We start from the raw sequence: 26161 nt of genomic DNA on the forward strand, positions 1-26161 counted from the left end.
ATCACATCGGTAACCCGTGACTGTAAGCTTGTTTACATCGTGTTTTTCGATTCACACCGTAAAGAGGATTCATCCGCTAACAAACGTAAGCGCAACCTAACCCTTTCGTATTTCAGTTGCAGCAAATAATCGAGTAGTACTTTGACCGTTTTCATCGTTGAACTCCAAAAATTAAGGTACAGTGGAATTGAAATTGTAAAAAATCTCTGTTGTTTTTGTAGGGCCTCCATACGCTGCCAGCCTCTCTGAGTGCTCTGTTGAACTTTATGCTTGCGTATGAGATGGGAGATGACTCTTACTACATTGAAACCGTAAATCACCCACTGCCACTCACTCAAGAAGAACGGGTATAGCGTCTTGTTTGACATTTAATTGACGGAGTGAGGTCTTAGGTTTAATTGAAAAAAATTGCTTTCTTTTGCAGAATCGGAGGAATTCAGATGACTTTAGTTCATTCTTCCTGGCCATACTTTTAGCTTTTGCTGTGGCTTTTCTCTGCGCCAGCTTTGTACCATTTTTAGTCAAAGAGAGAAGTTCAAAGGTTTGTAACTGTTTTAGCCTTGTCCTCTTGTAGCTACTTTATTTTTTAAAGCTTCAAAGTTCTCCTTCTCATGTCTTAGAGAAGTTTGTATATTAATGTTTAATAAACTACTCAGGGCCAGTGATAAGAATCCATCACAACTCGTTTGTTCACAGCTGTTAAGGTCAGTTTCATCAGTCGCCGATTAAAAGTGTTTCAAGAAAGAATACTGACAAAAACTGACTTCGCAGCTTACCAGTTTATATACACTCTCTGCCAACCTCCAAACCTGTATCCCTTCCCAAAAAGAACACCACAGAACCCAACATGTACCTTTGAAAGATATTTGTTGTCAAGTCTTTCTGCTCGTTACTTTCGTAATGTGCATGACTTCTAAGCTTGTATTCATACAGCAGGTGTACTTCATTGAAGACATATTAATGCTTCCTGTTATTTCTGCAGGCAAAACATCTTCAGTTTGTGAGTGGAGTGGATGCTGTTAGTTTTTGGCTGGCTACTTATTCATGGGATTTCATCAATTATTTGCTTCCTATGGTTGGGATAATTATAATGTTTGCAGCCTTTCAAGTAGATTCGTTGAAGAATGATTTGGGTGCTATTGTTTTGTTACTGGTAAGTATTATAACTGTTCAATATGCTATTGTGTGACGCTGTATTTGCTATTGTGGTTTTAAATTATTTTTTGACACTTGAAGAGGAAAACCTGTCTTTTTCTTTGCCTATCCTGTGTTGGACGAACTTTTTCAACCTCAGTGTTTGTGTTTGCTTTTGACCCTTTGAATTAAGTTTTCTTTAAATAGTGATAATAACATACAGTCTGTGGCTTCAGTAATGCATTCTTTTGATGTTTTTTGTCTTTTATTTTTAGCTGCTCTTGGGATTGTGTATGCTGCCATTTGTCTACCTGATATCATTTATGTTCAAGAACCCCCTCATAGCCTATGCCATGACAGTTTTTCTTCTGTCCGTTGTGAGCCTGGTAAGATGACATTTATGTTACAAGTTAGTCCAGTTCTAGAACTGGCCCTCTCTCTGTTACACAACGCTAAGCGTAGTGCGTGACAGAGAGGGTTAGAACTGGACTAGTTAGAGTTAAATCATAGCTTGAGTGAACTGTGCGACTGTGTCTGCATGTTCTGGTAGCTAGATCGTATCGAGCCAATTTAAGTCAACCTCATAGAGCTGTTGTTTATATCATATTTTTCCAATTCATCTTTCAGGCATTTCTCATCGCAGTAACCATACTGAAAGGCAACGAGGATACCAAAGAAAAAGCTGATACAGTTCACTATGTCAGCCTGTTCTTACCGACATATTCGTAAGTTTGCTTACGTTTTCAGGTTTGATAAAGGTAGCGATGTCTACCACAAGCCCCTAGTACCAGCTGTTCTTCTGTTTCAGCTCTTCTCATCCTTCTCCTTTTTCTCGTCGTTATCGTCGTCATCTTCATCAACATCAACAGCTCGGAAAGATATTTCTTTAACCGTAGTTTATTTCTTAAAGATTGATTGTTCCTCAGTTTCACCCACTCCTTGGTTGGATTTGGTGCTCAATCCTCTGTGAGGGATTTGTGGATTTCTGCCAATAGAAATTATTCCAAGTTGTCCAAACTTTAATAAACTTGTATTGTATTGTGTTGCGTTGCGTTGCGTTGCGTTGCGTTGCGTTGTGTTGCGTTGTGTTGTGTTGTATTGTATTTCAAAACCTATGAACTCTTATAATGAGGAATGTTGAAAGTAACACAAACAGGCAGTTTATTGTCAAAGTAATGTTTGATAAACTGTCTTGTCTTTTTATCCTTTTATTTCTTTACAGCCTGGCTGCTAGTATCATGGACATCAGCCAAAACAATCTTGTTAAGAAATACTGCTCGCCATCACCGTATGGATCTTTATCTGTTTGATTATCTTGGATTAAGTCGTTATCTTTATATCGCTAAGAAGCTCAGAGATACCTGTACTTCTCAATTCATCAAGTTTAAACAAAGAAAATAATGACCGTGACGGTGTTTGGATTTCTGATCTTAATTAGCATAGTAATTTACAATTTTTATTCTCCATTTTCTCCTTAGTTTTAGTTTCAATTTAGAAGATTTATCAAGCACGAAAGACAGTGTGACTATATTACCAAACACCTCGAAGTTCGTCAGAAATACTCTGGCACGTGTTATATTTTGATCTCTCTTTTAGGTGTTTGGAAATGTGGTCAAACTCGGTCTTTCGTGTTTGATATGTTACTTGTACTGAGCAGAATGAAGCCAGAGTGAACATGGAAGAGTATTCTTGTCTTAATTTCAATTTATCAAACTTTTGTGGAAATATCTTTATTCTTGATCAGATTGTCAGAGCTCATTTACCTGTGACATGTCTACGAGAACTTAAATGAGCAATGGATAACACAGGGGCGTAGCTAGGGGGGTCCTGGGGTGCCCGTGACCCCCCTTTTGTAAGCCTTTTTCAAGCAAACAACCTACAACAGGTTGCAAAAACGACATGACAATCTGCTTAGTACCCTCACTTGGACACAGTGTGATCCCCCCTTTAAAAAATCCTGGCTACGCCCCTGGGATAACATGGTTTTTAATATCCCTAAATTAACTTGGAAGTTTGCAGTGTTGTTATAGTGGAGTTGAAATAGAGGACTGTATGAATTAAACAGAGTTAGTATGGAAGAATATTACCAATGGTTACTTGACGTGACTAACTTATGTTTCTCTCTTGTTAGGTTCTTTCAGTGCCCTCCTACTAGTGCTACTCTAGGCTGGGACCGTCCTGGGGTGGGACAGGCTGCACTCTACATGTTCCTTGAAGCTGTTGTTTTGTTTGTGTTCATCATTCTTGTTGAGGTATGAAGTTCTTTATTGTTAATCAAAGTGGTAACATGAATTCAGGGAAAATATGATGGGTTTAAAAGTGAAGAACTTTGCTTGATGCTGCTTATTTCCTATTTAATTGGTAAAAACCCAAAAACCTGGTGTTTTTTGTTTTTTGTTTTATTCTTGTTAAGAGTTTGATGTTTCTGCTAAGAGTTTATCTTTTCCATTTTAAAGGGGTTTTTTTTTATTTTGTTTTAAAGTGCAAAATATTGTGATACTGGTTTAATTTAATGTTAATCATTTTAAGGTAGATTTTCTAATAAGATATATATCCAATTTATGTTTCTCCTCAACAGATGAATTTTTTTATTCGAGCAAAGATAACGCTGTCTTCTGGAGAATACAGCAATCTCAGAAAACAAACCGAGGTAAATTATGATATTTGAATGAAATAGGTTCTGGCAAACTTGAACAGGCCATTTCCAAGTTGCCTTTTGCCTCTGAGTCAAAAAGAGTCTTCGTGTTAAACCATTCATATGGAAATGTGTTCAGCATATAAGTTCATTTTCATGCAAAGCAAACTCGTTTTCATATGAAAGATTTTGCACGAAGACTCGCTTTCAAACAGAGGCACAAGGTAACTCGGAAATGGTCTATTGGATTATGATGCAGCTGTAAGATACCCTGTCTCATTCATTTTTCTTGAATAGTTGTTGCACAAACGTCCAACAACACAAGGTTTATGTCACATGATCACGTACCATGATTACTGATAAGATCTATTTCCCTCAGGACGAAGATGTGTTTAATGAACGCATGCGCGTTAACAACGAAAGTAGCAGTGAGATTCAATCTGAGGCTGTAGTGTTGAAAGACTTAACAAAGGTTTGTTGTACAGTCAAGTTAAGGCAGAATGTTACATACAAATAGGTGTCTGGAAACCTGTTCCCCCGCAAGCCACAGGTTGACTTGTAATGATAGTCACAAGTATCTCTGTCATAATAGTGACATTGTACGTTCTTTTATACCACTTGGCAAAATTCTCTTACTACGTTAGTACATAATTTTGATGGGCAGCCTGCTCCAGGCATTTTACAGTTACAAGTGATCTGCATGTCATTCACAAAAGTAATCATAGTCACTAAAGTTCCAATATAGCTCAAACAAGTTTGCCTTATTCCGCATCAAGGTGTACCGTGGTGCCCACGTCACGGCAGTTGATCACCTTTGTCTTGGAATTCCTCGCGGAGAGTGTTTTGGGCTTCTTGGTATTAATGGTGAGTACATTGACTCTTTCGCCCTATTAGTCCTTGGCTTTTGTTGTTCATGAGCTCGGGGGCTGAGGGGGTGCCCCTGAGGTATCTCAACACGCATTCACACGATTTCGCATAATAGTGAAACGTACGCTAATGTATGTGATGTGCGAAGCACCCAACTGAAAATAATTTTGTCAGTAATAATCACGTGCCAGTGTTGATATCAGCCCAATGTTTCATCAACCCTTTCAAACGTTTACCATGTACGATTCCATTCATTCATTTCAGGAACTTTCATTTCATTTGTGTTAAATTATGGTTGAATTTGATGGGGATTACGTTTGTGGAAATGGGAATTGAATAGCAGTGGCTTGCTTAAGATTAATGTGTTTCCAGAGGAAATCAAAAGGGATGATTCTGAAGTCGTTTGTTTCTAGGTGCTGGGAAGACCACAACATTCAGTATGTTGACAGGAGATCTGAGCATCACTGAAGGGACTGCCTTCCTGGATGGATTCAACATTCAGACACATTTAAAGGAGGTACGTCAGTAGTCGTCCAGTGTCAGTATGTTGTAATCAAAAGTAACTGTTGTGTAATCAATAGAATAGTACAGTGTACCGATTTGATGTTAATTTATTTAAATATTGTGAGGAGGTCAACAGTGGAACAGGTGGTGTAATTTGGAATGATAGAGCTGTTTTTCAATTGAATGTCGTTAAACCAAAACCAAGGTTATCACTCTAGCCAATCACAGAGGACACAGATAATCCAATGAACCAATCGAAACTCGAAATAAATACCTGTAGCTGACGCGAAGCGCGGGAAAACGAGTGCAAGTGATTCAGGATTGGTTTTGATGCACCGCTGATTGGATGAAAAAGTGGCGCGAGTTTTAAGCCAATCGTGTAGCGTAGTAAAGAAAACCCAAAGCAAATGCGAATTACTTTCGACACTCAGTTGAAGTTGGGAGAATATTCAGTGTTGGTTTTCATGAGAATTACTTTGTCCTTTCCATTTTACAGGTTCAGCAAAGAATTGGCTATTGCCCTCAGGTAAAGTTTAGTACAAACACTTTTGCCGCTTATCAAAATGTAAACAATGGGAAAGAAGTCGCAATAACGGTGAATTATATCACCCAATGACTCTGGTGAATATCCAGTGAAACCGACCTGTGAATTGTCATTTTACTTTGTTCTTATTAAGTATCGCTATTTATTTGTACAAGTGTTTCTTCTTTACATTAAGGAGGGCAGCTTTATGGGCGAGTTGACATCCCAGAAAGATTGTTACCTCCAACACTGATACTCAGTGTGGGAGAGTTTGCAATCTAATTCTTGAGTTTTATCTATCAATACATAATTCATACATTTATTTATTTATTTATTTATTTATTTATTTATTTATTTATTTATTTATTTATTTATTTATTTATTTATTTACTTTGGCATTTTTCTCAAAAAAAAATGTTTTTGTGAGTCTTTTACTTAGGGCTAAGCTCGAGATTTCCTTTCAGTTTAGACACATTTCGTACATTATTCTTAGGGTTGTTCTCAGGTTTGTATCTTGAATAAAGTTGTACTTTGTCGGTTTAATGTTTATGAAAACAAGGAAACAATTTGCGATTTATCAGTTGAACCTCGTATTTAAGTTAGCCAGCCATATATATAATCATTGAAGAAAATACACATTTCTTTCGTGGAGTAGATTTGATAACTAAGCCCATGACTGCAGTGATAGTGTGAAGGTTCTACTCTTCTTGCTAATGTCCAGTAATTTATCTTTCCTTTGTAGTTTGATGCTCTGCTTGAACGTTTAACCGGCCGTGAAATGCTTACAATGTATGCTCGGCTTCGTGGAGTCCCTGAATACAAAATAAAGGATATAGTAACAGATGCTATTAACCTTCTTAATCTGGCAAAGTGGGCTGATTCCCTGTGTGGAAACTACAGGTACAGTCTTTAGTGGGCTTATTTCTACGATTGCTTTCTATACATTTTTGTTGGCTTTGATTCCTACTTTTAGTTATATTTCTACATTCAGGTGTTCATGTTTATGTAGAACGGTAGTTATTGAACCACTTAAGAAATTATGGAGTTAAAGCAGTGTATTGCAAATCCGGTCGATAGTTGTAAACTTTTTTCATAATTCAGCCAACCAGTGCATACACTCTGCTATGTATCAATTTGAAGTTAATTATAGATTTAAGTACCTCCCTCAGCAAGGTTATGAAGGCCGACGCAGTCTAAGAGTGTCTTTAGAAAGTACAGAAAAACCCTAAACCAGCGCATATGCGTAATGCTTGTGCTAAATATAGTTAAATGAAAATTTAACATAGTTAACGACTAGGAGCTAGTCTGGTCAATAGCGTTTTTGTAGGCGGTTGTTAGTGTCTTGGCCGTCTGTTAGTGTTTGTTTAGCGTTTAGTGCGTTCTGTAGCATTTGATATAGTTCAATGAAATTGTGCATAGTTTATGACCAGGAGCTAGTCTGGTCAGTAGCGTTTTTTGTAGGCGTTTGATAGTGCCTTGGCCATCTGTTAGCTTTTGTTAAGCGTTTGGTGCGTTCTGTAGCGTTTGCAGCAGTCATATGGTCGTGGGAGCCCTGGGGCTGACATTGTCCAGCGGTATTCTTGGTTAGTACGTGCGTTGTCGTCCTACGTGCTTGCAGTGTGTTCGTTGCTCTGTCAGCGTGGCGTTGTGGATTGAATTATAGTAGTTTAGCGGTTCTCCGCGTTCCCTCCCTATCCCCCCTACGCCCTCCCCCCCCCCCCCCCCCTCTTTTCAGCAATTTTTGTTTTTTTCTTCCACTGAGCCATCTGGCTTGAGTGTGACGGGTGCCTGTTGGGGACCTGGCGCGGGGGGGGGGGGGGGGGGACTCGTGACTTGGCTGCAGGTTGGGCAGGCCACTCGGGTGTTCTAGCGCCTTGGGGATGTGACTGCGGTTGCAGCCCCCGGGCTTCCTAGGCACCTTCCCTCCACTAGCGACTTGGGCGTTAATATATTGTAAAGGGTTTTAAAGGGGTAAATTAAAATCGACCTTTTGCCTAACCACGTGGGAAACTGACAAATTGGAGCCGCTCAGAATTCTTCATGAAATGAGGTCTTTAAATGTAGTCAGTCGTTCTTTGAATCATTGAAAATGACTAGATTTGTTATTTGTTATTTGAAGGTTTCAAAATGTTTATTCAGCTTTTACCGCCTAAATCTTCGTTCAGTTTAAACAAAGCTGAAGGAAACACGTGATCTTTTATGCAACCTTAATTTTATCATTCAGAAGTAAGGTCGTGGAGTCTTTGATTTACATACCTTAAGAGTATTAGTTTTTATGGGGTTTTGCTTATTGGCGTGTTTTTTTTCTAAGTGGTGGCAACAAAAGAAAGCTGAGTACAGCCATTGCCCTGGTTGGTAACCCGCCTATTGTGTTCTTGGTGAGTCCACACATATTGTAGTCAGAAATGTTACGTATAACAAAACCTGTTTATATGTGTATGTGGAAAAGTTCATAACATTGTTCAACGTATTCTTAGTAAAATAATTTTTGTCGCAGAGGCTCTGTCAACATGGGTGCACCTTTTCACGATTGCAATCACGTGTTAAACGTAACAGCACTGTTGTTCTTTACAGGATGAACCCACTACTGGCATGGACCCAGTTGCTCGCCGTTTCTTGTGGAATACTCTGACCGGGGTAATGAAAGGAGGCCGCTCAATTGTCCTCACATCTCACAGGTAAGCAGCTGAACACGACCCTCTGTGAACATGTAGGCGGATCTTGCCTTTGATTCTGAAGAACCTAGCACACGACAAAAATATTAAAATACCGTAAATTCTCTAAACCCCACGCCCCATGTATGATAAACCCCCTTTCCCTTGTTGTAACAAAACACGGCCTCTCTCTTTCCTCTCTTTCCTTCAAAACATAAACAATAAAAAACAAACTGTGTTACCCGCGCTTTTTAATTCTACTTTACATACATTTCTCCCAAACTTTGCTGGAAATATTACCGGTTCTTGTGCTCAAACAAAATCTTAATTGGTCCGTTGTGTAACATTTCTTTTATCAAAGTAAGCTACGAAAAATCGTATTGGCAAGCGTACAACCTGTTGGCCTTTCGCTTATAAATGAAATAAGTCCTACTCGTCCACGCCGTCTCCGGAAAGAAAAATATGTAGGAAGGGTTTCATAGAAGATCGTTTTAAGGTAACGCCAATAGGCGTCATTTTTTGGTTTCAGTTCTAAGGAGACTTATAGTTGTCCATTTGTTATGTGAAGTCTTGATATAGTTAAATGGAATTTAACATAGTTAACGACTAGGAGCTAGTCTGGTCAGTAGCGTTTTTATAGGCGGTTGTCAGTGTCTTGGCCGTCTGTGAGCGTTTGGTTAGCGTTTGGTGCGTTTTGTAGCGTTTGATATAGTTCTATGAAATTTTACATAGTTTATGACCAGGAGCCAGTCTGGTCAGTAGCGTTTTTGTAGGCGTTTGTTAGTGCCTTGGCCATCTGTTAGCGTTTGTTTAGCGTTTGGTGCGTTTCTGTAGCGTTTGCAACAGTCATATGGTCGTGAGAGCCCTCCCTATCCCCCCTTTCTTTTCAGCATTTTATTTTATTTATTTATTTATTTATTTATTTATTTATTTATTTACTTATTTATTTATTTATTCATTTATTTTCCACCAATGCCGTCTGGCTTGAGTGTGACGGGTACCTGTAGGGGGCTTGGCGTGGGGGGCTCGTGGCTTGGTTGCGGGTTGGGCAGGCCAGTCGGGTGTTCTAGCGCCTTGGGGATGTGATTGCGGTTGCAGCCCCCGGGCTTCGTAGGCACCTTCCCTCCACTAGCGACTTGGGCGTTAACTTCCCTTAAAGCGAGGCGGACTTCCAATCGATTTTAACAAAAGCATGCGCTCAGTTTTCTGAATGAAATTTCAGCATGGAAGAGTGCGAGGCTCTGTGTACAAGACTGGCGATCATGGTAAATGGACAGTTTAAATGTTTGGGATCTACTCAGCATCTCAAGAGCAGGTATATTGCTACTTAATCTGGAAGTAAAAAAAGACTTCTGTGGGTTACAATATCCATGTACCACTAGCACCGTAGAACACACACACGAACTGAATGCCTACTGAACTGATAAATCGTATGTACTCTCGACAGATCACAGGGTATATTTTGATTTGACGTCACATTTAATCAGCCGGTTTCCTCCCTTCTTTTCATATCAGCAGTGGTTAATCCGACCGATATGTGAAACTTCTTATTATGATCTTTCATTCTGATGCATTTCTTGATAGATTTGGAACTGGATACACCCTTATGGTGAAGGTTGGTAGAGAAACCGTACCTGCGGAAGGTCAAGTCCAAGGTTAGGTTCAGAATACAGTTAAGGTGGCCGAACACAGTTTTCGCGCGCGCTTTTGCTGATGCAATTCAGCGCGTGCTTATGGATTGCAAAAAAAAAAACAAACATGCCGTCAATAGAGCGGTTATTTTATTTACTCAAAACCTGCACTATCTGTGCTATTTTTCTCTATAATTGAACGCAGCGTATTGATGGCTTTAGTCTTTTATTACAAAGATATGTTAGAAAAGGTAAAGATGCAAAGAACCCAGCAATTCTCAGCTTTTTCTTTGTTACCGAAAGAACCCAGTTAAATGCAGCGCATGCGTAGTAAGTCAAAAAATTGCGATTGAATGAAAATTGCACTCTTGGAAATACGCCTATTTCTCGAGAACTACTCATTAAAATTTCACGAAATTTGGCACGAAAATACTTCAGGAAATAAGTAACTCAAGTATTGAAAATGATTGAACTTTAACAAAAGAAATTCTAGATATTCCATTGAACCTTCAACAAGGGATAATTAAAGATCTCTCTGTTAAATTATTAGCAAAATGGTGTTAACTTGTGAGAATCGTTACAAGCTCGTTGCATGCAAATTATAAAGAAAATCTAATGACTAGATTTTCTGCAAATAAACAAAACCGATTTTAAAGGCCTGTTTATATTTATTCATGTTGCCATGGCAACGGCACATACGTCAGCTTAACCAACAAAAAACCAAAGTTTGTGTTATTAACTAGCTTGCTGCCATTTTTGACGACCGAGGGATCAAGGGTTTTAGAGAAAAACGTGAATGAAACACAGGTATCAAAAACTGTGTTCAGCCACCTTAATGATATGGAACCACGACGGCAACGACAACGGCAACGTGCTAAACAAAAGGTTTAATGAGGAGAACAATGGCTTTGCACGTGCGTTATAATTTTTGGTACATTTCTTTGCCGTCCTCTGCAAAACAACAACGTGAAATGACCAAGTTCTGCATTGTCTGGAGAACGTGAACTACGATGGCTAATTTTTTAAATTTTTATTTCGAATTTATCGATGTGTGCTAGATTCAGTTTCGTGATAGCTTTGACGCTTTGACAGTGATAAACAAAGTAAATGACTTTAGGGTACCGCGAAATTCGTAGGTAAAAAATAAAATCATTTTTTAATCGACGTTGCCCTCGGCGTCGCCGTCGTGGTTTCTTAAGCTCCCTAATATATTCTTGATGATGAGTTTTAGCTTAGTGTATATGTTTTCTATTTCACTCTGTAAGGACCAATTGCACGTTTTTAACCATATTTTATAAAGCACATTTGATCATTTTAGGTTTGAAGCTTGCGTATAATTATTAATTAAATTAAATTATTCATTGGCATTAAGTTTGGTAATCGTATTTTTGGCATTAAAATATTTAAATCAGTGATTTGCACATCCATTTAACTAGAATTATATGCACACGAGCCGTAAGCCGAGTGTGACACTGATGTTCTTACCACTGTGACATTTTGACGTCTTCTGTGATCTGTTACTGAACAGACGTACGGCGACATGGAATCTATCTGTAATAATAAGGAAGCACCAAAAAAAAAGGTTATTGACGCCATCTATACGTCTGTCCTCTTAAAGATCATAGTAGGAACCAATCAAAATGGGAGAATAATTTGACTTATTATGTAAAATAAAATGACTGTATTAAAAATCTCAACTTCATTTTGTATCGTTTGCTGTTTCAGTATTAGCCACAGAGACCAGTGGTAATGTTCAACCAGTCATGCCAGGTCCTCCAGCTCAGGTTCCTCTCCAGCCCCTGGTCTACTCAAATCAAATTGTTGAACAGGTCGATGCTGACTCCATAGGAATGGAGTCTGTGATGCAGTTTGTTACATCCACCTTTACCGGAGCAAAGCTTATGGACCATCACAGTGTAAGTCTCATTAACGACCTTCTACGAGATGTAGATGTGACGTTTATAAGAGCCGTTATACATGTATCAAGTGTTAAAGGAACTGAAAAGCGTGGAGTGGTCCTGATTGCTGTAACTGGTTCTTTTTCTAGGGAATTCTTCATTACCAAATCAACACAGAAGGTTTGAGTTGGTCTTACATCTTTGGTCAGCTGGAGAGAAACAGAGCCGCTCTGAATATTGTGGACTACAGTGTCAGTCAAACCACACTTGAGCAGGTCTGTAGATTGCTTGATGTTTGGTATATATTTGTTCTTGCCTCTTGTTGTCTGTTTGATTTCTTTCTTGCTTGCTTGCTTGTTTGGTTATGACTCTGTTCATAATATATTTCTTTCTTTCTCAGGTGTTTATCAACTTTGCTAAAGAGCAGCATGCTGAAGACCGCAGTGTAATGAAGAAAAAGCGCTTTTGTTTTAAATGCTGTTGAACAGATCTTCCGGATATGATTCAGTTGAAACACAAGTCAGGGAATTTACTATCTGGTCAGAGAATATCTAACTTTCTTGTCTAAGCCAGAAACTGTTAGGTTGCTGCATTGTTCGATCAGTGAAAGGTCAAGACACTTCAGTTTAATATAACTTCGTAAAGCTTCGGCTCATCCGTTTGCCATACAAATGTATTGGACAAAACAGTATTATAATTCTCAGTTTCAACCTGTAGCTGTAAATTTAGTATGATCTAAATGTAGATGTCGATAGCAGTTTGAAGTTACTCGAGCCCACGAAGATGTCGCTGTAACTGTAGCTCTGACTCTGGCTCTGGTTCTAGATGTAGATGATAGTAAGTAAGAAAAGGTCTATTTAATGGCTAGCCCGAACTACCTTAAAAACACTAATAAACCAGTGCCTTTTCTAGCATTAAACACAAGGTAAGAAATAGTATAGCAATGTCACTATATAATGTAAGCAAATTAGAGATTTGAATGTGCGTATAATTATGATACAGAGTATAATGATTTAAAAGCTGTTGATCTTAAAAAATACTTTTCCAAAGAAAATTTTAAACGCATCGCGTGTGCTTTAAGAAGACGAAATAGGAAGTAGAAAAATAAGAACAGATCGTGATATATTAAATTAGTTTAATAATATTTTTATTACTAATAAGTTTAATAGTAAGGAAATTTATAACCTAGTTAAAAGAGAAATTGAAAAAAGAAAAAAACTTAAAATTAGCAAACACTGGCTATAGATTTTTGTGATTTCGTGTATTTGATTGGATGTGCCATCTTTTGACTATTCGCGGATAGTCACGACTCGAGCTTTTGTTATACTCTGGACTATATTTTAAGTTAACAAAAGCAACATAATGTTTTAAGATATGTATTTTGGTGCTACATTGGAACCAGGATAGTTCTCTTAAAGCAATCAGATCACTGTTTCTTTTCTCGGTGAGTGATGATCATTACAGCTTGACAATAGCAATAGCAACAGCGCGAACCCGCAGGTAGCCTGGGCCAATCTAGGCGGGCCACGTCTCTATTTATATTAGACCATTAATACATAAATAAGATTGTTATGCAACTACTTATAAAAGAATTTACAAAACCGTTTAATACAAGTACATTTACATATTTTGATTGACACTAGGAGCTATGATTTACTGGAGATAAACTAAACTGTGGGTTGAAATTAATCAGGAACTGAATTTAAGAACTTCAGTCAGGGTGTCGACTTCAACATAGTCATCCCTATCTGAAAGAGTCTCAAATAAAGAGCTTTGCCTCCTTTGCTACAGTCATCGGTCGTTATTTTAGGAATTGTGAGCAGTTTTCTGTTGCCACGTGAAAACGCATTTGATGCTTGCTCTTGATTCGAAAGTAGCGACCTCAAATACAAGTTAATTTGTGATACAAAAAAAATGGATATGATAGATCTAAGCTGAAGCAAAGTGATCTGATAGCTTTAGATGGGCTGTTATCTCAAAGGGAATATATTACCCTGTTTGATGTAATATAATTTCTATTCAACACTATTTAATCCTTTTCAACTAGCTACAAATTCGTTACATAATTGTTTTACATAGATGATCATTTAATTAAGTCCACATGTGGCACGTGTAGTAGTTACCCGAAAGTAATAATGAATAATGATTCGAATTTATGATGCGTTAATACAGATAACTAGGATGAACTAGTGCATAACAATTAAAATTAAATAAAACAAATAAAAGATACATCTTTGATGCTATTTGCCCTTAATTATTGCTTCACTTGTATTGTAGTTCCTTATTTAGAAACAGTTTTGCGCAGGGAGAAAACGTAAATGAAACTCGCTTACCCGTTTATAATAGTTGACAGCTGCTTTCTGATTAAACCGTACTTGTATACTAAAATGCCACAATACCCTCTTTGAAATCGCATCGGAGAAATATCATGCAGTAATTTCTTTTTCTCTCCCAACGCATCGTTCTACTAATCAAATATAAACTAGCAAAACTCGCGCATGACAACCACAAGCATAGTTGGAGATCAAATTTGTTTTCCACGCTGGGCTATTATTTGGGACGTTAAGATTGGTTTCTTAGCAACGTTCAACATCCCCAAAAAAATGTCCCTTTCTTGGTTATGGAAATTTGCTTCCTGTCAGTAAACAGAGTTTCGTAGCGTGAAGGAAAAATAATCTACACTATTTAATGCTTATAGCTACAATAGTCTGTTGTGGAAAGAACTAACTGACAACACCACAATGTCTTTGAGCAGCTTTCGCGGTATCGTCTCAATACTTCTCATATTGGCTGGACTCTGGGTTTTATTTCTGATAGCAGCGCATCTCATTTTAGATCTTGAGCAAGGCAAGAGATATATTGAAAGTCTGAGTTTGACACAGTTTGGTAACGCAAGAAAAGAAGCCATCGATGATAAACTGTATTTTGAAAAAACCGAAGGTAGGTAGCCGAGGTACTGAATTATCCTTTCACAGATCACTTCCTCAAAGCAAAACTCATTCTGCTTCGTTTGGCCACGTGATGTTTACACTCTTTCAAACTCACCCATATTCGTGTTTGGCAGAGTATATTTTCTACAGTAGAGGTTGATCGCATCTTGTTGAAGAGAGACCCGGTAGTTAGATTCTAGAGTGAGGGGATAACTTCGTCCACAGTTTGTCCATGTCCTCCCTCGTTCTTCAGCCTTCAGTACTGAATTTGTTATTCAGCTCCGCCGAGCTGCTTGCAATGTGCTTGTAAAAGCTGGGACCCTTGAGTTGTTATTCCTGAACGCATGTTCTGTCGAGTTCAGGGCTTTACTCTTCCAATCAAAGGTACCTCCGCTATTTTTAACGTAAACTGGCGTGGTTCAATATATTTGTACTCATTTGAAGTATTTTTATCTCGTAAATATAGGTTATTTGTAAAGTCCACAGCATGTCCTATCTGTATTTTTGACGTATTCAAATCAAGGGCAAAACAAACAGAAAATAGGACCTGGTGGTTGGTCTATGACCCATACAACTGGGTAGAAAAATGTCTGCAGCAGTTTACCAAATTACTGACCGTTGTCCCTGCGAGACCAAAACAACTGGAATAATATCTTTGTTTATCTTTTATAATGCACTAGATACGCTGGAGCAGGTGGACTGTGAAATACCACAGGATAAGTCATACCCAGACTGCAAGAACCGTGTACAGGTCTGTAGACGTAGATAAATCACTCGTTCAAACTGAGACTCTGTCTGTCTTTTCGTCAGTCTGTCAATTTAACAATAGATGGAACTAAAGGGATCTATCACACCTCATTCAACCATGCATTGTTTCTTTTTCCTTAGCTGCTACGAAAAAACTGGCAAACAAATTCGTGCTACAAAGAATATGACGTTGATGGAACAATTTGTTCGCTGGTGATATATTTAAGTGAGGTAAAGTTTTCAATTTAATTAATTACACGCATGCCTTTATAAGTTATAACTCAAGGTCGGTCCGGGATTCTCAAGCTACGCCTATCACGTGTCACGCAAATCATCTTGAAAACTTGTCACGTCTTCGAGTCAGAGTCCCTTCTTGTCAAGTTTTTTAGTGCTGTGCTCTTGAACATGACAGGTCATTTTAACAGACCCTTTTTTTCCACCAAGGTGTAATGACATGCTGTCCAGAAGTACTCGGATACTTGACAGTGCATCACATGTAACTCATGATTTATGTGTGTTTAGGTGGAATCATGGTGTCCACTATTTCCCTGGAGAAAGTATATGAAAAAGAAAGAACGAAGACGTGAGAAGGTACGTCTCTGGGGACAGAATGCACAATCACAACCTTCACAATCTAGCTTTTGATAATTTGACCATTATATGTTTGATCGAGACATTCAGGTACTGTTTTTTACTTTGCTACTGAGGTTTTGTTCAACATACATAAAAACTATTGAGGCTCCTAGCACGACGTTTCTCGTTTACAAATGATTCCTTGTGTACAAAGGAAAATAGTCTTGTATGTCTCTCTACACATTTGTAATGCTGACCAAACAGGTGTATTAACTCAACGATGGGACGCGTGTTACGTGTCACGCGTAAGTAACGTTCCCAGGTCTCCAGAATGCGTCCAAGGTATGGACTTCGTTTGACCTCCTTAACATTTGCGTCGGCTTTCTTTGTTCGTGAGTTTATTTGCATTGGTATGGATGCGATTGGATGGTGGTTGAGCTCAAAGTTCCTTGGAATATCAGTCGTCTTCCACACTAGAGAGGGAGATCGCTGACTTACAGGCAAAGTTTAGAGCTGTGAAAGAGCACATAAAACTGTTTTGAAAAAGGTATCCTTTATATTGCGATCCTATTGATAGCGATAACTCGTATTGCCATTGATTAATTGTAACTGTTTCTTGTCGCAGGCAGTAATGGAAGAGAACCCGAATCACTTACTTTCCATGTTGATTTCCTTACCTGGATCTCAGCCAATTAGATCACGGATATCAGAAATGTGGCCTTATTGGAAAGATGGCCTCCGTTTTATGCAAAAGAATAAAGGAAATATTGACACTCGGAACAAAAAGAAGGTTTCTGCTGTAATGTGTTTATTTGTTCATTTTCGACTCGTTAGTTGGTAATACGAGGTACTATAGATAGGCTGTCAAGCTTTGTTTCTGGCTGAAACAAAATTATTTGTTGCAGATTTTAGTTTTCATCGGTGGGCTAATGGGCGCTACTTCAAACATGTCTCATCTCACAGACGACCTGCTACAGTGGAGTGACTTACTAGCCTCGCTATGGGTCCTGGGTCATGACGTCACTATCAAGGCAGACAGAGTCGAACTACTAAGGTACTAAATGCAATGTGCACGGCATTTTTATGCCTTTAGAGCAAGTAAATTTACTCATTAAATGCCTCTTTGACAAGTGTCGTCGACCTTTCCGTTCTGAATTGAAGTTGAAAACAAATGTAGATATTCTCGCCTGACAATTAATTAGAACGTTTTCTATTAGAGGACAGCATTTTCTGTCGGACTTCTACCAACGATCGTCTATTGTGGACGTCAGTTTAATTTCCCCTTCTATCACTTCATGTAGTTTGATGACGGAAGGAAGTCAGTTTACGCACCGTGGCTGTGACAAGGGAGACTCAGGCTTTGATTTGATATACATCGATATACAAGGTCTGCAACAACTGGTCGTGTTAGCCCCAGACCCAGGAGCACGCTCACTTATATGGGCTAAGTACAGGTAGCTATGGTAACACATACGGTGTATAACCAGGGCGGAGGTTCTCTCCATTCTCTTATTTTGATGAAGGCTGAATTGGGACATTCAGGGTAGACAAGGTATATTTCAGGGACTTGACATTCCTGTTGTACTAGGTTTAAGGATAAGTGCCCCTCTCAGGAAATTAATGTAGCTGAGTGAACAGAAATTTTCCGAAAGTTGTGTTCCCGTCCTAAATGAATACCTTTCAGCGTCAGGGACGTTCCCCTCCCCTCACCACCACCCCCGACCCCTTTGATATTTTCCATCTATATGATAGACAGGTTGGTATCTTTTGTTGTGTTATTCGGGGCGAAATCATTGAATGGGGTTCTAAAAAAATGTACCATCAACTGCTTCCTGCCACTTGGGGTTATCAACCTTGTTATGTTTTTATTATTATTAATTATTACTTTTAACTTGACCCAAACGATGACGGATGTGTCGTAACAAACACCTATTCTTTGTTCACAATAGAAAAAGAGGTCTCCCGTGTCCTGATCTGTGATAAAGAATAGCACTCTTTGCCTGGTCTTGTTATCGTCAATAAAAAAAATCTCTGCGCAAGTCACGCAGCTGTTAAATTACGGGAAAACGTCAAGAACGTAATAAAAGAGAAATTTGTTGAATTTTAATTTCAGTTGCCGTCTTCGCGTTGTGACTCCGTTTGGAATGGACGCCCAGTTTAATTATAGGGATTACAAAGGACCAGTCATGGGAACGCGCTCTCAACAAGGAAACTGGAACCTAAACCTCAAGCAGTTCTTGTCCAAATATCGTGAGTGCTGATTGGCTAATCTTAATAGTACCAGGCTTTCCCCTCCAGCGGAAAGAAGTCTGTTTAGTGCCTATATAAACCAATTTCAATCGTTGTGTCTTTTGTGTTTGATTTATTAAGAAACAGATCGATCCAAGCTTCATCTCCTTAGCTTACTAACTTACCGCGCAACTTTTCTCCGTTTGACAAGAATTTTCTAGTCTTTTTGTATTTTTAAAGAATTTTTAAAGTGTTAATTTGTTTACTGCTTCATGTATGGCTAACCCATTAGCTTTATCATGTTACATTCTTAGTCTGAGAAATTTAACGAAGAATCGTGCATCTAATGAATTACGCCAGGAAAAAACATGCGACTACATTTTTATTGTTACCATTGTTTTCAAACTCTTACAGCGTTGTCAGTTGACAACTCGTTCCTTGGTTTCGCGTTGAAAAGTTCACAGAACGAAACAACACTACAAAAAATTTCAATGGCCTATGTACATGGAAAGCCATCGGAATTTAAAGTGAGTGAGCCTAACCAATATAGAATATACATGTATAAGAACTGATATTTTTGAAGGATAATGTTATGTCTGTTACGTTTTGCAGTAATGTTTTTAGTAACTATATGTGATGTCTAGAGAATCTTAAGACGGCGAAACAATTTTTTTATTATTATTTAAGGCTCTTCCGAAGTTTTATTTAGCATTCTAGAATTACACTTTTTAGGTATGCTCTCTATAAGCTAAACCGAAATCTCACAAAGTGTAAAAGTTCGAATCTAGTCTACAAACTCTTTTAGGGAGGTGGAACAGAAGTACTTCTTTTAAACGCTCCGTGTATATCAACGTAACAACTTTTAAATGTTCTCTTTCTTTTACTACATTATAGGTTCACAAAAATTTTATAAAAGCAATTTACAAACAAATGAGGATACACACTGCTTTGGTAGGTAATTGATACATCTGACAAGTCAGATCCATTTATTTTATAATTTTTCTCCTCAAGAAAAAGAAACTATTACGTGCAATTGTCTAGAACACGATAACGATCCCTTCAGAGTACCCCTTCCTGATTAGACGTGACAGCTGGTAACATAACACTTTGTTATATTGACAACTTTATCAAGGCAATTTTCAAGTATGTATGTTAGTGTGAAGGATTTTTCTTCGTCCGGCTAGAAACCAAAATCTGAAAAATATTAATCAAGAATGTGTAATGTTGGCTAAGATTGTAAATCTTGCCACGTTTCACACCTGTTATAAACGTCCACTGATGTCATAAGAATTCATTTTTCTGGAACTCGAACTTGCTTGTTTATTGGAGAGATGTGAACTTGATGTGACTGCATGTTTGGTTCAGTCAACAGGTGAACTGAAGAAAGACTTGCCTTTTATCGTCAACCATGAAAATTTAAATTTGACTGGTATTACACAATTGCTGGGAAAATCTAAGGTACGATTGAGATTCTTTATTCCTGGCTATTTCTTAATCCATTCCCGAGCTGGTAGAATTAAATAGGAATAAAGCAATTAATCATATAATAAATTTGTCATGAAACTTAATGAATTTTACATCAGGACTTCAGCCAACAAATCAGCATAAAAGAATACCAGCGAAAGACGACGCCGTCGGTGTCTTTGATTAAATTCAGTGATTTAGATGTCATCAGCAATCAAAAACAAACATATCGGAAGTTTTGGGGACAAGCAGTCCAAAAGCCATTTATAAAGAGAACAAAATCAGCAAAGCATCATTTCGATAAGTAAGGTCTATCTTTTTTCCCTGTGTTTTCTCAATGAACAACGGGTTTAAGTTATTTATAGGTTTGGGATTACCTTACGAAGACCATCTAGCGCTAGAAGCCATTGCACAAGGAAGTGTCTTCCTGAATCCAAAAGTAAGAAATGGTTACAGTTTGCTGTCATTATGTTTTATTTTAACTTAACTTCAACCGAAAAAGTCCTCGCTTTTTTTTGAGTCGCCTGTGTCACTCTGAGTTTAATGTTTTTCTCTCCCTTACATCATAAGTTGTTCTCAGGGACGACAACATAATTATAATTTATAACCTCTCTTTTGTTGTTTGGTTGTATGTTTAATTTAAACTGTGCCAACGGCGGAATAACGTCTTCGCAGAATTGCTGTTAGAGCATTTCTGATTATTTCCCTGTAAGATAATGAAGAACTAATTCAAACTATCTTTGTTGTGCTGTTATTTTGATCACTTTTGACTTGAGGTACTGTTTTTTCTTCAGTTTTCTCCGCATAAAAATCGTCTCAATGATCCAACTCTGAAAGATCTGCCATCGTCAAGAAACGTAAGTAATAAAATGCAGTAACGGAGGAAAAGAAAGTAAAAATGAATAAATTCACTTTTCACATGTGAAACCAAGTTCGTAGTCAAGTTCATATTTGTGGCTAAATCCACTAAACCTTGATTTACTCATCTCAAACAACAATCAAATCCGGAATGCAGGATAGCTAAAATTTTAAATCTAAGGATAACAATAATATATTACAAAACAAGTGCATCGCCGACCTGTGTCTTTCATTTGCTGTTTTTTTTTTTTTTTTTGTGATAATGACATTTTTCATATTTCAGTTAAGCTCGCAGCATCCTTATGCAGAGATATTTATTGGAGAGCCTTTCGTTTATACAGCGAACATTTGGAATAAGACAGAGGTGAAAATATCAATAAAAAACATCCTAAGCAAACAGGTAAGAAAAGAAAGACTGTCATTAGAAGTCATCATTGGACTAAGTACCTTATTTCCTTTACTCTATCTGTTGAACACTTCGCTCTTACAGCTAACTGTTTTTATTCAAGGTCAAACCATTTGTTCCTTTCGAGTTTTCCTGTGAAGGAATGTTGGAAAGATTAAACGCTTACATCGAAAATCAGGTGAGAACAAGTTATGTTGTCCTTACTCGTCCCATCCGTACTTATCAATAGTATCGGAGTGAAAGACTGGGGAGATATTTGAGAAGATAGTGTGGGCTCTGGGGAAGAGCGAATCTTCCCTCGACCTTTCCGTGAGTCTATGCGAGAGGACAAAACCTTATACCAGCGTAAGGTTATCCTAAGGTGAATCAATCTGTATTAATTACAAGCACCCAAGATGCATTGCCCGTCCTATGGCTCGACCAACCAATTACGGGGAAGGGTTTGGTAAGGTTTTTGCCTAACTGGCTAATTAACGACCCTCCAAAAGAAGGGACGTCACGTCAGATCAGTTACCAATGCAGCGATTTTTCTACTGCGGAGATGCTGGTTCTATCTTTTTGGTCTGTTTATTGCTGTATTTTTTGCATAAACAAGCCTTCTGATGTCTAGTCTCGTATTTCATGTACCAGCGTGTGGATGGTTTCACAGTTAGCAAACGTCACGTACCTCCAAAAGTAACGATAAGAAACAGCTGCTTTAAAATCTGTAACGGAAATCGTTTCTTAGTTTGTTTCAACGGTATGCTTGTTATGAGCTGTCTTTCATCTTGTACTTGCCTTCTCTTCTCCCAAGTATGGTTTTCGAGTCTTAAAATCATTTCTTCCGGCTTCAACCCTGTGTTGTTTTCTAACAATACTAAAAAACTGAAAGGTTGATGTTGCATTCTCACTGACAGGATTTTTGTGACAAATCTTACCACTGGCCTCTTCAAAAGGGCGACTTACAAATAACCATCGCACGTCCTGGAAACTCGTGTACAGACACGTGCTTTAACGAAGGTATCTTGCTCCTACCATTGTGTTATCTATATTTACATTAGACTGGCTCTTGATATAAAGGAGGTTAACATTCGAAGTGTACAAAAGCAAAAACCGACACAACGTAGAATGATTTTTGAAGGTGTACTATATTTCGGTTGGCCAAACCGGCCTTCTTCAGGTGCCTGAAGAAGGCTGGTTTGGCCAGTCGAAATATAGTACACCTTCAAAAAATCATCCTACGTTGTGTCGGTTTTTGCTTTTGTATTCTTCATCTTATATGTAAAGCCGATTAGATCACTATTGACCCAACGTATACCAGCAGGATCATCGTTCCGGTTGCTTGCTTAAACATTTTATAGTCATTCGGAGTGTGAATTTAAATCCAAGGATATATTATGAACATTCCAAAAGACACCTGGCTCGCATTCCTTTTCCGGATTTCCAAATAATCTTGTAGCAGAAGTTGAACTAGTAGGCTTCTATGTCCATCCAGTTAGCAGACTTGAGGTTGCTATCTAAGCACTTTTGCACAACCGAGAGCGACGTAGCTTCTAGATCCGATCCTAGAGTGTTTGACTATAGTCCTTTTATGATTTTTTCCTTCTAGGTCTGACATGTGAATCAGAGTATTTTTATCTCTTAAATTCCAGGTAATACTTGATATGTCTTTATGAGATGATAAGGTTATGGTTATAACCATGCACTTCTGTCGTATTGGAACTCATATGGTAAATAACTTACTAATGTTTGTGATGGGCAGGAAGAAATCAAAGGGACCTAACACTTTCACAAAGGGTGCAGCTGCCTGTGGACTAACGCCTCACAGTCAGCAGTTTATAAACCAATCCCTCCTCGCATCAAACCACCTCGTTATCATTTCTCCATTGTTCTGATTTGTTACTGATTGCTCACAGAGAGTAAGTCATACCATTCAGTCAGCCAGTCAGCCACCGAGCCAGTCCGAGAGAGTAAGTCTGTCAGTCAGTCCTGCCAGTCATTCAGATGGTCATGCCGTCATTCAGTCGGTTAGCCAGCAAGTCAGTCACTCAGTCAGTCAGTCAGTTAGTTAGTAAGCAAGTCAGTCAATCAGTCAGTCAGTTAGTCAGCAAGTCAGTCAGTCAGTCAGTCAGTCAATCAGTTATTTAGTAAGCAATCAAATTACACAGTCAGTCGGTCATTAGTTGGCCAGTCAGTTTAGTCAGTCAATCATTCAGTCAGTCTTTCAACCAGGCAGCCAGTCTGCCAGTCAGTCGGCATTCAGTCAGTCGGCCAGTGAGTAAGTCAGCCAGCCAGCCACCCTTGTCAGTCACTCAGCCTGTGAGTAAGTCAGTTAGTCAGCCAGCCAGCCAGTCAGTCAGTCAGTCAGTCAGTCAGCCTGTGAGTAAGTCAGTCAGCCAGCCCGTCGGTCAGTCAGTCAGTCAGTCAGTCGGTCAGGCGGGCAGACTGTCAGTAAATTAAACAGCTGGCCAGCCTTTTATTCAGTGTTAAATAAATGAGTTGAATTCCCAACTAGCTCCTACACAATGTGCATCACAACTATCATATTTAACTAAGAGCGCCACGACTTTGTTTTACCTTTTCAGTAACGTTACCGGCTGTGTAGGAGTACTATCTGAGGAAAGTATTGTGGCTCCAGCCATGGAGGAAGTCACCTCAAAATGTGTGTTTCAGAAAGAGCCTCTTTTATTCAGCTGTGCTGCTTATCATCCTTCCTACAAGAGATTCTGTCCTTGCAGACGCTACAGAAAGGGACAAATAGCCCTTTGTAAACACTGTTTCTAACAAGAATACGTATCAAGAAAATCGGCTCAACATTGCTAACAATAGGGATTGTTATAAGACCTAAAATCGGTCTTATATGGCCATTTTGAAACAATGGCAGTATAAGCTTCTAAATGCCCGCGGGAGTTTTTGAAATTTCCGATTACCATACGAACGCGAATTTTAAACGATCAGAGAGACTGAATGGAAGACAAATTCTCCCGAGGGGAGATGGTACTGGTATAATCCTGTCGGTTCAAATAGTTGCGGTGGGGTGGTGGTTGTACACATGTATTTAAAAGTGAAAGTAAAAGCTGCCGACAAGTAAGGCATGTTTTTGCTTTAAAATTGCTCTAACCTGGTAAACTCAAAACGCGTGGGAGTGAAAGTGAAGTTCGCATTTGGCTAGATTGCGAACAGGCTCTCTTTTGCTCTAAAACCCATAAGATCAGTGTAGGATGAACGGGAAAATAGCGAGCGCGATAATCGAGCGGCAAAGCCGCTCACCTCGCGCTCCCGCTGTTTCCGAGTTCGACCCACGGATTGAAAAGCAGGAGGAGAGACTGCTTTCAGTCGTGCATTCGGCCAGAGATTAATAGCTCTTAACAGCGCTTCGAAGCGATCTACATCTCAAGTGACTACATCGTGAGACAAACGATAATACACTTTATTAAGAATAAACCTTTATTTCCAAAGATTTTCTTTTAAGAGCATGTTAGCCTTAAGTGTCACTGTCAGAGAAAACCGGGCAGGACCAAAATATCGAGGTCAGCCTTCATCTGTTTACAGTGTAAAAGCTATCCGAAAAGATTAACAAACATGGCATTTGCCAAGGTAGGAGTTTGGTTTTCTTCAAGATATCACCACATCATGATTTTGGCCTCTCAAGTGGTCTAAAGTGGTTAAAATTTCGGGCAACTTTAGGTGGGCCGAGAAGATACTAAGTACAATTTCCAGAAGCCTTGCCCTAAATTAATTCTGGGACTTCTGCAAAGCCTTTTTTTACAATAACTGTCTAATTTGTCGCGCGCTGATTGGCTAATTTTTATTATCAATAAGAGTACAGACGGATAAAATTTTAATTTATGCAAGCTTTCAAGTTCAATTTTCAGTAGTAAAATTGTCAACTTTTTAACCAATGAGATTTTATGGACTCTTCTAATTAGCCAATCAAAAAGCGAGAAAAGCTATTGGCAATGTTCGCGTCATTTTGAATAAAATTCACTTATCTTTGTTTACGACGTCTTTTCCCCTCATTTATTCCCGGCATTTGATCATTTTGGGGTCTTGTTATTGCTTACTGAGGAACCAACCACTTTGGCAATGTTCCCCAGCCACTTTGACAATGTTATGACGCAATTTATCATCAATAAGAGGACAGACGCATAAAAAACTGACGTCAATTTGTTAAGTTTACATCGATTTCTCGTTTTCTGAATGTGTGACGCGTCACAGATTCAAAGGTCAGACAAAGGTTACATTGTCGATCTTTCTTTCTCTTGGTTTTTCTTTTTGGTTTTTCGTCCATTATTAGCGTACGAACGAGATGGTCGAGGAGAGATGTCAGAGGTGGTGTTTGTTTGGTGCAGCTGTATGTAAACTTATACACAGTATTTATTGTGTTGTTCAATCTGATATTCAATCTGATATTCAATTCATAAAATGATATTCAATCCATAAATGACATCATCAGGCATATAACAATATTATTAAAACCATTGCTCTGAACAAAACGTAGTTAGTGTAGAAGCATATTGTTCCTGCCAATATGATACATAACCTGTTGAAACACAAGCATGGACATGCATGGGTGGGCGAAAATACGAAAAAACCCCAAAGCTTTCAAAGGCCTTTGAAGGGCTGTCGGGAGGTAAGACAACCCCCCCCCCCCCCCACCCTTGCCCTGGTTAGTAGCTGTGGATTTGCTTAAAATAAGGAAGACGAAATCCACGAGGAGTGGGGACAAGTTATATAACGCATCTAGCAATGCCAAAGCTTAAAGTACCTATGAACTGAAAAATAATTGCTGATTAACTTGCGCTAAATCAGTGTATAATTTGTTGGCTAAATAATTTTTGCCAGACATCTAAGGTCCAGTTCAGCCTGCCCGGAATACAGAGCCCGCGCTCAAACCCACAGTAAGACCTGATTACAAGTTTCAAGTTGCCGGGCAACGCAAAAGCAACTTTTTTGTAGTCCTCGATCCTTTTGGTAACCCTAGTGGCTTTCGTGTACACGTCTAATTTTCATTTTCGTTTTCCTGCTGTTTTCGACGCTGGAATAAAGACGGCCATATGCACGCAAGCAGTAGTCGGCTCTAACAACACAGCACTGGTGATTTATTTCAGCCTGAGAGGTACGATGAA

At 38.7% G+C, this 26161-nt stretch overlaps 2 protein-coding genes across 3 annotated transcripts in view; both read left to right on the top strand.

Annotated features, from left to right (window-relative positions):
• The window catches only part of LOC110047968 (phospholipid-transporting ATPase ABCA3-like), a 45906-nt gene extending 31806 nt beyond the window's left edge, over nucleotides 1-14100 (top strand). For both annotated transcript variants that reach the window (XM_020753723.2, XM_089297212.1), the window contains 20 exons: nucleotides 222-347; nucleotides 425-541; nucleotides 983-1153; nucleotides 1410-1520; nucleotides 1762-1859; nucleotides 2357-2422; nucleotides 3266-3386; nucleotides 3713-3784; nucleotides 4149-4241; nucleotides 4546-4633; nucleotides 5050-5153; nucleotides 5637-5666; nucleotides 6406-6563; nucleotides 7975-8041; nucleotides 8238-8341; nucleotides 9540-9632; nucleotides 9902-9972; nucleotides 11674-11864; nucleotides 11996-12121; nucleotides 12247-14100. In XM_020753723.2, coding sequence (XP_020609382.2) covers nucleotides 222-347; nucleotides 425-541; nucleotides 983-1153; nucleotides 1410-1520; nucleotides 1762-1859; nucleotides 2357-2422; nucleotides 3266-3386; nucleotides 3713-3784; nucleotides 4149-4241; nucleotides 4546-4633; nucleotides 5050-5153; nucleotides 5637-5666; nucleotides 6406-6563; nucleotides 7975-8041; nucleotides 8238-8341; nucleotides 9540-9632; nucleotides 9902-9972; nucleotides 11674-11864; nucleotides 11996-12121; nucleotides 12247-12330 — 2091 coding nt within the window. In that variant the 3' untranslated portion in view covers nucleotides 12331-14100. The remainder of the gene's footprint in view (nucleotides 1-221; nucleotides 348-424; nucleotides 542-982; nucleotides 1154-1409; nucleotides 1521-1761; nucleotides 1860-2356; nucleotides 2423-3265; nucleotides 3387-3712; nucleotides 3785-4148; nucleotides 4242-4545; nucleotides 4634-5049; nucleotides 5154-5636; nucleotides 5667-6405; nucleotides 6564-7974; nucleotides 8042-8237; nucleotides 8342-9539; nucleotides 9633-9901; nucleotides 9973-11673; nucleotides 11865-11995; nucleotides 12122-12246) is intronic.
• A 119-nt stretch (nucleotides 14101-14219) lies between these two features.
• LOC110047970 (alpha-1,6-mannosylglycoprotein 6-beta-N-acetylglucosaminyltransferase A-like) lies at nucleotides 14220-25033 on the top strand. Its single transcript, XM_089297213.1, has 18 exons — nucleotides 14220-14786; nucleotides 15457-15527; nucleotides 15665-15754; nucleotides 16046-16114; nucleotides 16722-16886; nucleotides 17002-17150; nucleotides 17398-17550; nucleotides 18210-18346; nucleotides 18740-18852; nucleotides 19220-19276; nucleotides 19691-19783; nucleotides 20145-20228; nucleotides 20584-20646; nucleotides 20931-21047; nucleotides 21157-21231; nucleotides 21950-22052; nucleotides 22642-22684; nucleotides 23618-25033. Exons 1-18 carry the CDS (start codon nucleotides 14588-14590, stop codon nucleotides 23814-23816), a joined length of 1980 nt encoding a protein of 659 aa, XP_089153339.1. The 5' UTR covers nucleotides 14220-14587; the 3' UTR covers nucleotides 23817-25033.
• The last annotated feature ends 1128 nt before the right edge of the window (nucleotides 25034-26161 follow it).

Source organism: Orbicella faveolata, unplaced genomic scaffold (genome assembly GCF_042242905.1).
Source record: "Orbicella faveolata isolate gen_17 unplaced genomic scaffold, um_ofav_v1 contig_27, whole genome shotgun sequence".
Lineage (NCBI taxonomy): Eukaryota > Metazoa > Cnidaria > Anthozoa > Scleractinia > Merulinidae > Orbicella > Orbicella faveolata.